Here is a 13,210-nt window from a genome sequence, read left to right on the forward strand (position 1 = left end):
TAGTGCATCTCACAGTCAGGGGCCAAGAATGAACGAATGACTGACTGGGTCATACAGACAGAAGCACAAGAGGAGCAGGTATAAAGCTGGAGGTAAAAAGCCCAGAGGTGCTGAAAAGGATAAATGGATATCCATCAGCACAGATTTGAAAATGACTCTGAGAGGAAGGGGGGAAAAAAAAAAACAGGATGTGAAGGAGAATTTTGGGGTCAGGAAACATCACAGAAAACATCAGAGCTGGTGTTCATGCTGATCTGAACCACCGCGTACCCCGCTGTGATGTGTGTTTAATTTCAATATTTAATTCAAGTCAAATTCAAGGAGAAAAAGAAAACAAAACCTTGTGCAAATCACGTCTAAAAAGTTCCTAGTCATGGCTGTCATTCACCCTGGCTTTTGCTCATGCTGTTGACTGAGCCCCATTAAACTATAGAAAATATAAAACACAAGCTGATCAAAGTGCTGCACTAAGTTAGCAACAATACAAACTTGTAATAAATGTAGACCATCAGAACAGTACAGTATCACAACATGAAGAAGTGAGACGTCATCTTGAGGTCACTGGGGCGTAAGAAAAAAGTAGTGAATATGTGAAACGTCCTACCTACATAGAAAATAAATAAAGCATTTAAATAAAGCTGGAGTGATTCAGTTTCCACTCACCATTTAAACAGACCGGCGGTGGCAACGTCAGTGACATTTTATTAATTTTTTTCTTTGTTATTAATGGGAGCCAAAGAGTCAAGAAAAAAAAATCCTGATTGTTGAGTCAGGTAGCGTTCTATTGAGAACAACTTTGAAGGTCTCAGAGAATTTACAGGCAGCGGAGGAGTTGATGCGGTGAGAGCGGTAAACAAGGACACAAGATTCTGAAAGAAAGGGAATCGAATGACAGAAATGCATCCAAAACAGTGGACTAAGAATCAGACAAGCAAGACAAGACTGCAAAAACACAAAGTTGAGCTCTGTTTTTTTTAAATGAACCGACCACTGAAAGGATTCAAATTTTGTTGATGAATTTTGTTGATAGGTCAGGAAGAAAAGAACCCTGTCAGTGAAGTAAGTTTTACTTTACTAAGCTAGCTGAAGGGGAAAAGGCTGTCAATAACCTGAGTCAACAGGACCATGGATATATTACAGGTACAGGCCCAGGGGTCTGATATGTCGAGGGGCCCAGGGCCAGAGCCTCTGTATGACGTGTGATGTCGTGTATGACGTTTCTTGTTTAAAAGTCATAGCTCAGGCAAAAGACACAAAATAACCACAAAGAGATGCAAACAATCCCAAAGGGGCAGCAAAATAAAAAAATGCATGATGCAAAACTACAATAAAAACACACAAAACAACTATAGACAACAAATGGCAAAAAGCTAAATTACCTAAAAGCCATGAAGAAACACAAAACTGGCACAGGGGGGAAAAAAACTATCAAAAAAAGAACCAAAACAACCATAAAGACACACAAAATGACCAAAAAGGACACAAAATGAGCACTAAACGTAGAGAGAGAGATGACAAATGACCACAAAGAGATACAAAATGACTGAAAAGATGAAAAACCACCAAAAAGAGACAGATTTTCAGTCTGGGGGGGTCCTATTTTTGACAGTGGGGAGGCTTGTTCCCTATGTCTGTGACTAGAAACCCATTTTCTCATAGTCAGTGAGACAGAATGACTCAATGGACAGTACACAAAATTGGGCGATGTTTCTCTTTCTTATCTTATGTTGGTGGAAGGCCTCTCTTCTTCCTCCTCCCTCCTCTTTTTGTGTCTGTACTTGTTCCAAAGCAGAGGTTAAAGGATGAGCTGGATTCCTGCTTGTTTTCTCAGACCCTGACCGTGATCTGTGACTGTGAGTTTACAGGCACCGTTTAAATCTGCTCATATGGCTCCTGTAAACACCACATACTGTTTACAGTAACCTGGATAAACTTTGATCCTGGGTTTGAAGCACCTGGTCTCTATTTAAAAAAAAAAAAAAGTCTGCTGTTTAAAGCACTGGGAGAGAGAGTGAGAGAGAAGCCTACAGAAATGGTCAAAGTTGTGATGTTTTACGGATTAGTCCTGTAAATAATAATGCTGTAATGACACGCGTTATGAGGCTCATGAATCAATATCCGCTTTCCACATCCACTGAGTTGTTCGCCCTGGGCCTTCTGCAGGGTTACTCATAATTTTCTGATGTCCACAGGAGGCGCAGGAGTTTGATGGCGTCCATTTGCATGAAAGCAACACATTTCATCCTGTGTATCTACCCAACGGCTCGACTGTATGCAAATACACTTTTAAATATCAAAATACTCACAGCTAGAAAAACATGAATTTATGGAGACTATATATATATATATAAAAGCCCTGGTCAGCCCTCAGCTACTGGTGAAAATGGTCCTGTTTTAGTATGTGTAGGTTTGTTCTCCACAAAAGAAATTATTCCACTAATACAAGAATAAATTAGCTGACATTTAAATGACTATTAATTTCATTTAAAGAATGTGTTTTTTTGTTCTCAAGCTGAAAATCTTAGTTTTTCGTCATTCTCGCAGAGCACATCAGCTGCGTACACACTTAAATGTGAATGTAGATTAAACATATTATATTTCTCTTTAACATATTATAGAGAAAATATTTGACATGTCCCTTATTTTGCATTCGCATTAAGCGAAGTAAGATGATTTTACCTTTCTGCTGGTCACTGAAATAACTGAAGTAAGTGGGGCAGGTTATTGTCACCACCTCTCCGACTCTGGCTGACGGCCAACAGGCGATGATATCCCATGTGCCCTGGCAACCTGCCGGGAGAAGACAATACCATTAACATGGTATCACTCATACTGTGACAGATGACCATACACACACCTCAGTGGCAAAATTAATTTACGTCCTGAGCATGACACAATTGATGTCTCTGGTGTGCAGTGACTGCGAGGTACACTTCATATATATAGGACCAGTATGAGCAGCGGTTTTAGTCGTCTGCCATGGCTGGCTGCAAAGATATGGAAAAATCTATGTATTGAGTTTTACCAATCAATACATTATCAGGTAGTTTATCGTTTCTCTGAACCCTGTTCGGAACCACGACAAAGGACAATAGGACAAACTCCCCTGTAGTCCTTTGTCCTTGTATCCCTAAATTCTATTGCGCTTTTCAGTTGTTGTTTACTTCCATCCATTCAATTCTCCCTTTTAACAGCGGAGAAAACTTTTTTTGTGTATGTGCAGTCACTCATTAATCTTATTTCGGCTATGACTAAAAAGTGAAACCTGCACCGGCACTTTCACTGGTTGTTTTGTCTCCTCTGACACAGCGTGTACACAAACACTTTGCCATAGATTAGGAGCACATAAATTCTCCAGGATAGTTTATGTGGCTGCAGCTGGGATGAGGGATTTCTTTTATTTATCCATTTTCAGGGGGGGGAGACAGAACAACACCAGTTGTTCTGTCTCTTACGAATGTTCACTCTGGTTGAAACCTTTTTTTACTCTATTCTATATTTGAAATGAAGGTCACAAGCTTTAAATCTGGAAGTGTCAGTCAACGGCAGCGTGCACAGACCTACACCACCTGAGTAAATCTGTGTGTGAAATAACAAACACACAAGCAGTGGACCATTTCTGAGGCAGATCGATTTCTGAAGTTCAAAAAAACTTTACACAGTTTCTGTCAGAGTACAGTCTACAATTGTACAATAATCTCAACAGTTATTTGTGTATGTACAATAATACATCAGTGCTGCAAGCCAGAATACACAAACTGTCAAGACACATCCATTTCTATGCCTGTTCTGTTTCACGGAAGCCAAAAGACTCCTGGACAATCTCTACGTTTAATATGTTGCACAACCCTCGGCTGTGAATGTATGGGTTCGCACAAATGCACACCCCGCTAATTCATTTATTAGGGACGTGACCTCTGAGAGCGGCTTCCACTACCTTCCTGTTGAGGAAGCAGATAGGGAACTGGAGAAATGAGGGTCGTTGCAGAGATAAGGAGGACAGCTCTTTCCACGCAAGCAGTTCGTGTATATTCACTTAATGCACTATATCGTACGTACGGCACGTAATGATTTTTTTTTTTTCTAAAATGGAGACAGATGAGTTTTTCATTCTATTCACGAGGTCATGGGAAAGAGGGCAAACCAGATACTTCAATGGGCCTGAGCAGAAACTTAAATTTGAATTTTGGTCTTACTCAGCGAACATGTTTGAAGAACACTTTTTAAAATTTAGCTCCATGTTCATATTTGATCGCATCCTATTGAGCGTTTTTCATACTACTCAGGCGCGTCGATTCAGACTAGTGGCCAGACTCTGTATATACATTATATATTTACTTACTCCCACAGACACAGCAGATGAACCCGTGGGTCTTCAACTCTCACTTGAATAACTGTGTCAGGCAATGAGGTAATCATTAAGTATTTTCATGACTTTGAGCAGATGCACTATATAATTCCCACTATAAAATGAAAAAAACTTTCAATGTTTAACATTTCAGTGATATGGGATTTATTTTTAGGCAGGTTTATGGACTTCTGTTCACAATGGGCATCTGAAATAGTGATATCTTTGAAAAGTGTGAGTCACACTGGATCTAAAAATATGCGTTGGGCTGAGTTATGACTCAGAAGGAGTACGAATTTGGACACAAGGTGCGGAAACTGGCGCTAGGGTTTTTAAAGTGCCTTAATTGCCTTTAACCTCAGGCAGCATCTTTTGATGTCTCTCTCATTTGATGTCTCTCCCCCCCTGAGCATGAGGTGCTGTTTGAAAACCTCTGCGATGGAGTAAACTTTTGCGCGTGGGATGGTTTTGGACACAACAGAGGTCACCCCAAATCTGTGCAAAAACTGGTTTGGAAATTTTATCTTCTTGCTGACCAACTGATATTATGATATCATAGCTAAGATTTTGAAGAGGTCTGATCTAAATAAGGGGGGGAAAAAAACATTGTTCATCACTTTGCTTGATTTTTAAGTGTTGGACTACTCTTTCAAAGCTGTTACCATCACACAACTTCACACTGACTACAATTTGGCTCCTTTACTTTAGAGTGATTGTGAGAGTTGGCTGAGGTTAAAGTCAGGGTAATTCAACAATGGAAAAAATCTGTGGTCTGCATTTCTGCCTGTTCATAATAGTGCTTTATCTATAAATTCCCACACTGTATTACCTTACTTTTCTATTTATTTACTTATACTGTTTCCTTATACAATTTCCTCTAAACAGCCTTCTGCAGAGGCTATAGGCTGCAGGGAGAGGTTTCAGAGAATGACCTGAAGTGACGTTCCCAGAGGTGCTATTCTCACATCGCTCCTTCTCCAGCTCGATCTCATTCACCACGTCACACATCTGCACCGATAACACCTGTGGAAGATGCAAAAAGCACATTTAGGTGTCAAGAATCGAATAAGCTTCCATCACACTGCAGTTAGGTACTGACAGAATTCATATCCACCGAGGTCGAGGCTGGTAGAGAGAGGTTACATGCAAGGAAAAAAATTTTCTAATAAATATTTGAGTTTCCCTTTATCACATTCCTGCAACCAGGGCTTTTCATGCTATTTTTTTCCCTGTTAGAATGAACCCCTGGCTAATAATACAGTAAACACACAGAAATGTTCTCTATGTCTGAAATCCAAACAGAGCTCCCTCTTGCCGGGCAAATAGATGCTATCATGCAAATGGATTAGGAAGTGAAGAAGGGAGCCACTGAGTAATCTACAGCGATTGTTCATCTGTGTCAACACAGGCTGAAAAATGTGTTCTGACAGCCGTTGGCGGAGAGCCGGTGGGTCAGTGAAAATGTGTAAGATGAGCAGCGAGGAGTTTGAGAAGGTCAGTGGAGATGAAGAGGGAGAGAGAGAGAGAGAGAGAGAGAGAGAGAAGGAGAAGAAGTCGACATGAGGCAGAGTGTATTTATGAACTCCCGGGGAAGAGCTTCACCCTGCACCCTACTACCAAAGCGACAATACTTACAAGACTCGAGGCAGAAAAGGTCATGGTGAGAGGAGTGATGCAGCACAAAGCACATGATGCATTTAAAATTGTGCAACTCATGTTCTCTAATTGGTCCTTACAAATGTTTTTTTTTTTTTATATATTCTCCTCCTTCATGAACCTCAACCAACCACCCCAGACCTGCCAAACACGAAATGATCCTCATCAGTCATCCACAAATGCCCTGTATTAGTCCCGAGCTGAGCTCCCAGTAGATGTGACTTTGTTATTACCAGCAGTCTGCAGTGCACCGCTCACCTCAGACATGACAAAGACCCCAAACTTGCATTAATGACAAGCGACATTTCTCGGAGCGACAGCAAGAAGCGCATTAGAATATGCATAGTAGTGTGATGACTCAATGTGATGAGGCAGAATAAACTCAGAGGTAAGATGTGTTCATCACTTAAACAAGGAGTAAGTACTTAACAACTACTAAACCCCCTGTACTTTGTGATATTTAATTGTGCAGGAACATTTAAGAGCACACAGTGACATTAACACAAGATGTGACATCTGCTCAGCATTGCTTCACACACATTGTTAGACAGTGATCAGAGACGGTAGATGTGTAGAGACTGCTGTGCTCTTATCTACCTGGGCCGACCGCCTAAGCAGAGCCTGGGAAATGCTGAATGAAAATCTGCTCTGCTTATTATAACTTCACTTGGATGTTTGAGCTTCATTGTGCAGAATGTTTTTTTTTGCTCAGGGTTTGATACTAGAAGGTTGTTTTTACTTTTACAGAAAAAATAAATAAATAAATATAGCTGCAGATTTGTCGATTCTCTCTTTTTTTAATGAATTTCTGGGTAATTGAGCTTTTTTTTGTGTGTGTAAAAACCATTTCAGACACAAATTATTATTTCAAGCAGAGATTCCTTTGTGCTCCTAAAACCTGTCTTCAAATCCTGTTCTGGCTCAAGGTGAAGGTGGCTGATTTCCTGAAAAACCGCTGTGCTGCTGTAGCTAAGTTTATTTATCACAGCCAAATGGGCTACTGTTGACTCATAAGCACCACAACAACACTGCATCGAGGGCAATAATATGCTTCGTGTTCTGCCAGACCGCAGTAACCTCTTGTTCAACAACATTCATGGAAATATGGCACAAAAAATGCAGTAAATACAGTACAGAACTACCTCTGTTACTTATTCCTACTTCTCCACACTGCCTTCTCCGAGCTTAATCATCGCCTGACTCGCTCTCTTCCACCATGGATAAGGTCGTCCTGACACTATCATAATCCACAGAAGTTTGCTCACGGGAATCTTTGCCTGCAACCGATTACAGCAGAAAATCCAACATATCCTGAAGTAATAGCAGCAGCACTGGCTGTGGGGAGGGGGGGGGTGGGCAGCAGATTAATCTGCTAACATTATCTGTGCACAGCAACATGGACAGAGGAGGAAATCTCATGTTGGTCAGACCCTTTGGTAACCTTATTTTTGATTACCAAGAAATTGATTGTTGGGCAATGCAATAGTGGAGCGTTTAAGAGAGGATTTGAGTCCAAAAGCCCTTCTGTGGGGAAGGTAATATCTTACCATCACAGTGAACTTAAAACAGAAAATCTAATATTCTGCTACCTGGTCTATCCTTGAGATTTGTGTGCTACCGCTTTAACATCAGTATCAAAATATCTGGTAAAGCTACTGTTAGTCTAAAGTGAAGGTCTAATGTGAATAGTGTTGCTCTTAGGGACAAACACAGAATTATCACCCAGCCAGTTTCCATTTAGCACTATGGAACATTTTGATTGCCTGTGTCTGTGTTTTGGTGTTGGCTTTAAGGCACACGCATAACTTGCTCACTGTTGTGATTCAGTCTCAGCACACTCATTAACCTCCTCTCCCTCAGCAGGCAGCTGTTTTCAGCCTACCCCTCACCAAACGGCAACCAAAGTTGCCACCTGGCTAGGGAAACATGGTGAAGCCTTTAGCAACTTCAGAGCCAGATACTTCCCTCAGAGGAGAGCCCAAAAGACTGAGCAAACATAAAAGGAGAGCAAACACTGGAGTTGGATTCATCAGGTAACCAGAAATACGACTCTATATATAAGACATAAGACATTTTGACTTGTCACAGTAGGAAAGAAACAGGTTTTAACCAACTTATTTACTTATTCATTTGTTTGTTTTGATCTTTTAATTCCATTTAGCTGCTTCAGTTTTAGGCTCCACATGCTGTGGCTTACCAAGACACTTAAATAGAACAGTGTCCAATGTTTTAAATCCACTGTTCTTTTCATTTTCGATGCTAAATCCTGCCTTTTTCTAAAACGGTCGGGTGAGACTGGATATGCTCGCTGAGAGGCAACGTCACATGTTTCCCTATGCAACAAGGTGTGAACAAAGGCTTCCAAAGTAAAAGCAAAGACCCTAATAATGACACACTTCACAGCAGTGGGTGGCGGTAAGTCACTTCATAATATGCCAGCCACCATAAAACATAAAGAGAAGAGCCACCGCCAACTGAAGTGCTTTAATGCATTAATAAATGCACCAGCGTCCTGAAATTACCACTTGCGGCCACAGAGGCTGCTGTCGCCCCTGCTCAGCAAAAGTTACATAGTTTTGCTTAAAATTAAAACACAGACTTTGGGTTTTCTCCAAAAACAAACAAAAAAAGAAAACTTACAATTCAGTTTAATTTGATAAATGCAAACCAGTGGCAACAAACCTGAAGTTTCCCAAAAACCCATTCATGCTGCATAAACAGCAGAAAGAAAAAAAAAGCATACAACATGATACTGGAATGTGTGCATGAACTTGTACTGCAAGCTGCCGGGATCAAGCTCTCTTGGAGATAGTTTATTAGTTCACATTTAACCCTGTATATTGTGAATAGAGCCAGAACACACAAAGAGGGAAACCAATGATAACAAAACAACCCTAGAGTTCTGAGTATGTGATTTATGGGAGTGGCTGAATTTGGGGTAGATGATTTCCTAACCTATGAAAAAAAAAAAAAAAAAAAAAACAGAAATGAAAGGAAGGATCCTGACAGTGATTCATGCTCGAGCTCACAATGCTATTAAGTGTCTACTAGTGAGAGATACTGAAAATGCACCTATAATATGTTCAATTTGGACAGCTCAGCCATGGAGATAGCTGATTTAGGCAATGAATCAAAATGTCAATCCCAGACTATGCAGATGGTAAGTGGACCTCTGCAAAGCCTTAGGGACACAAACATTCACATAGTGTCTCCATGAGCAAAACATCACATCAATACCTGCCAGCTTTGATAGTTCGTTTGAACAGAGCACATTATGAGGCCTGCCAGGCTGTTGCTTCAAGTTTTCAGTGATTGTTGTCTTTTAAAATGGCTGCTGGTCCTGCCTTGTTTGAGTACCAGATAACAATCAAATAAAAAAAAAAATGAGGGGAGCTGACAGGAAAATGAAAGGAGAAACCTGGGTCTGTGTGTGGCCACACAAAGCAGAGAAATGTGATTATCCTCATCCTACACTGAAGAGCAACATCATGGGAATGCCTTTACATCCCTGTATTGGACACGGATATAAAGAGGACCATGCTGAAACAAAGAACTCAATAGGTTATATATAAAGTGTGTAATATTGAGCAGAGCTGTGAATTGCTCTGGAAACAAACATCTTCCCAGAGAAATGTTTTTATATTTTGGGAAATGTCTTTATAAGTGTTGTGCCAAGAGCTAGATAAGAAGATCAATACCAATCTAAAGTCTGTGCATTAACTGTGAAGCTAGAGCCACAAGTTAAATATAATAACAATAACATATGCTGCTTAATAGTGATTTAAATGACATTTCTCAGAAATTACAGAACATACCTCACATTACACAACATAACACCGGCAGCATTTTATTAAATGCCCTATAAGGTTAGATCTCGTATTTCACTCATCCACTATAGCTCTGAGGCACTCATGTACTCCATGATTTCTTTTAATTTGGCATACATGAGTTGTATTAATTTTCTCATCTAAAAATCTGTGCAGTGAATTAAAAAAAAAAAAGGCAAAATATTCCTGTGAAGCCATCAAAGATGATTTACTTTCAAAAGTTTCCTTTGGTTTCTATCAGGTTGTTCAAAGTCTGGAAGGTGACAAGCAGGCGAAGCCACACACCCACCCACCTGTTATATCTCCTCCTCTTCCATCTGCATTGTGTTAAACTGATAATAGTGACATCCAGCCACTAACATGCACTTCTTAACCACTTAGGGGATTTTCTGCACTCCTCTCAACACCACATTTCCTCACTAGATATATTGATGTAACTTGTCAGGGTGTGTTATTGTAAAACAGCCACCTAGGACTGTGGAAAGGACACAATTGCAGCACAAGCAGGAGCACATCGGCAAACCGTTAAATGTTTTCCACACTGGTGCCTATAAGAGCCACAGAAATATGTCAACAAATGATGTATCTGGTTGATCTTTTAAAGCCTCAGGGTGGGCCAGACATCTTGAGAATTGTCAGACTTGAGGTGGAAGAAAAATTTCACAGTCACTTAGATGCTCACACTCTATTCTGCCTGGAAAGAGCGTAGCTGGTAGGCATTAAAAGGAAGCCATGCTGAGTGTCAACTAACTAAAATCCAGCCAAAGACACGTTCATTATCATAATCTGAAATCTTAAGCTTCTTAGAATCGGATGTCTTTTTGATTTTCTTTCACATGTTGCAGAAATTATAACCAAAAAATAATAAATTACAGATAGCTGACAGAGATAATATGCACAAGTAAATCCCTGTCAGGAACTGTGTGCAGTGAGAGGAACAGCAGCAAAACACTTTTGGCATGTCTTAATAGAGATAAAAAAAAAAAAAAACATCTCTGATAAATAAGACATAAGTGCAGATGACACTTGGGCTTGTTGAGCCAAATAAATAGACTAAACTTCTCAGGCAAATCAGCTTATCTCACTACCAAGTGGATGATTTTGGTGTACATCTAGGTTGGTTGTTCTGCATTTGATTCCCAAGACGTATCTAAAGAGTTGTGTGTAATTGAAAACACAGATGCAGGAAAGCTTAGCACCCTCAGTGGACTTTTCACAGTACCAAAACTCCCTACCACAAAGGGGCAAGCACCTTGGGACTGAAAGGTCACATATTGCCTTGTGGCAATACTCAAAGGCTTTCTATCAAATTATCTAAACCCAGGGAGAGTACAGCTATTAACTGAAAAGTCGTGAATGTAGTCCTGTTAATTTACTGTACAGAAAACTGATCAAAATACTAATGAGCCCTGCATATATCAGTATTCCTGGTGTATGTACTTAAAGGTATTCACAAGATTCCAATTTACAGTAGTATGTGTGTTAAATTAAAGATGTTTATCCCAGCACAGTCTGTCTAAATATCATCATCAGCCCCAGTAACAAAATGCAATATTATTTCCAAGTGAAAAGGCAGAAGAAATAATCAGATTGTCATTAAAATTGATATCTTTACTGGCTATGGTAATCTTTCACACAGCAAATTGTCAAAAACAGCAGGAAATTAAACTTTTTCAGTATAATGGGATTGCCATTATACTGCCATTATATTGCCAGACCACAGGAAAAAAAAAAGTGATCAAAGTCAGATACAGATCTGCTTTTTAAGAGGAGGAAAAAAAAAACCATTCTGAATCTGGCACACTTGTGACCATTACTCTGATAAATATCTGATTTGTAGCAATGTGATCGCAGTCTAAAGAGTCTCATTTGACCTCTTATGCCTTTTCTGTCATGACAGATAGAAAGATAGATGCTTTATTCACAGCTTCATGCTTCAATGTTGACGGTCAAGCACAGACTGGTCTTTTTTTGCCAGCTGTAGAAGAAACTTCACCTTCACATGTACTGACTCAGCTGCAGACAAAGGGGTGAAATGTGTTTCTGAATGAGGATGAGATGTACCCCATGAACTGAGAACATCCTTCAGCAAGGTAAAAGTAAAATGACCTGTTAAACAGGTTAAAAGGTCAAACTATTCACAATCAGTATAAATGCACTGCAGGTTCAAAAAGCCAAAAGCTGAGGATATAGCACAATAGATAGTTTTCATGTTGTATCAGTACCTTCAAAAATAGAGAGACAAATGGACATAGAGATAGACATCAAATGCAAGAATTTTGGAGCAAGCAAAATGAGTTGTCGGCCATTAATAGCGACTCAGAAAACACACAGCTGAATCTCGATTTTCAAACTAAATTTGTCTGTAGTAAGGTTTACAACTGCCTCTCCTGCGCTCTCGGTGTTAGAAGTAGCTTTAATGTCTATTAAACCTTATTTTCACCCAGCTGTTTCGTCGAAAACTGACGATTAAGTTTAAAGAATTAAAAAAAATGCTTCAAATGATAAGAGAAAAAAAATTGAGATAAAAGAGACTTACTTTGGGCAAAAATCCCAACAGCAGCAGCAGGAAGGACAGTTGTGAAGCATCCATGCTGTTTTTACTTCAGGTTTTCTTTTTCAAAACTCCTCGATGTTGGTAAAACTCCTCCGTAAATCAGCCAAGGTGTGTGTGTGTGTGTGAAGACAGCGACGCTGTGAGTGTGAGAGAGAGCGTGTATGTCTTTGTGTGGGAGGTTCAACGCTGCCGCCGCTCCATCGGACTGCGCTTCTGTCTGCGCGCTCCTCCACAAACGCATCCGCATCTGCTTCGCTGTGGGCTACAGTACCCCGCCCACCGCCCATTCACAACTCCGGACCGCCACACTGATGAGGTTTGAGGAGGATGGTGCAAGTGATAAGACCACCTCCACCTGTGCCAAGGCCGTAGCCAGGATTTAAAGAAATACCACCACCCCATCACCACCAACAGTTTTTAAAATCATTTTGATTTTTCTTATTACTTATTGAGTGAGCTATTCTGATCTATTTTCTGCAAATTTTATTGAAGTGGAGCAGTTCTTTCAGGTACATTTATTTCTGGGGATAAATTACCATTTATGCACAGAACTAATTAAACTCTAGCAAAGGGGAATTGTAGCCAAGAGATGAGCAGTGACTGGTGTTTGCCAGACATTGCGCTGTCCAGTAGTTCTGCCCAAAGAGTTAAATTTTTGTTTCATCAGAGACATTTCTCGGAGTCCTTTGAATGATGTTTGACAAATTCCAAGCAGGCTGCCGCATGCCTTTTATTCAGGAGCAGCTTCTGTCCATCCATACTACCATAAAGGTGCGATTGATGGAGTGCTGCTGGAATGGTTGTCCTTCTGGCAGTTTCCTC

General features: G+C 40.2%; 1 protein-coding gene across 1 annotated transcript in view; it reads right to left on the bottom strand.

The window, feature by feature from the left end:
- vipr1b (vasoactive intestinal peptide receptor 1b) overlaps window positions 1–12,424 on the bottom strand; it is a 37,425-nt gene extending 25,001 nt beyond the window's left edge. The window contains exons 1-3 of the mRNA XM_041065599.1: window positions 12,371–12,424; window positions 5,281–5,371; window positions 2,680–2,790 (exon numbers count right to left, since the gene is read on the bottom strand). Of these exons, the coding sequence (XP_040921533.1) occupies window positions 2,680–2,790; window positions 5,281–5,371; window positions 12,371–12,424 (256 nt within the window). The remainder of the gene's footprint in view (window positions 1–2,679; window positions 2,791–5,280; window positions 5,372–12,370) is intronic.
- Between the last annotated feature and the right edge of the window lie 786 nt (window positions 12,425–13,210).

Source organism: Toxotes jaculatrix, chromosome 20, assembly GCF_017976425.1.
Source record: "Toxotes jaculatrix isolate fToxJac2 chromosome 20, fToxJac2.pri, whole genome shotgun sequence".
Taxonomy (NCBI): domain Eukaryota; kingdom Metazoa; phylum Chordata; class Actinopteri; family Toxotidae; genus Toxotes; species Toxotes jaculatrix.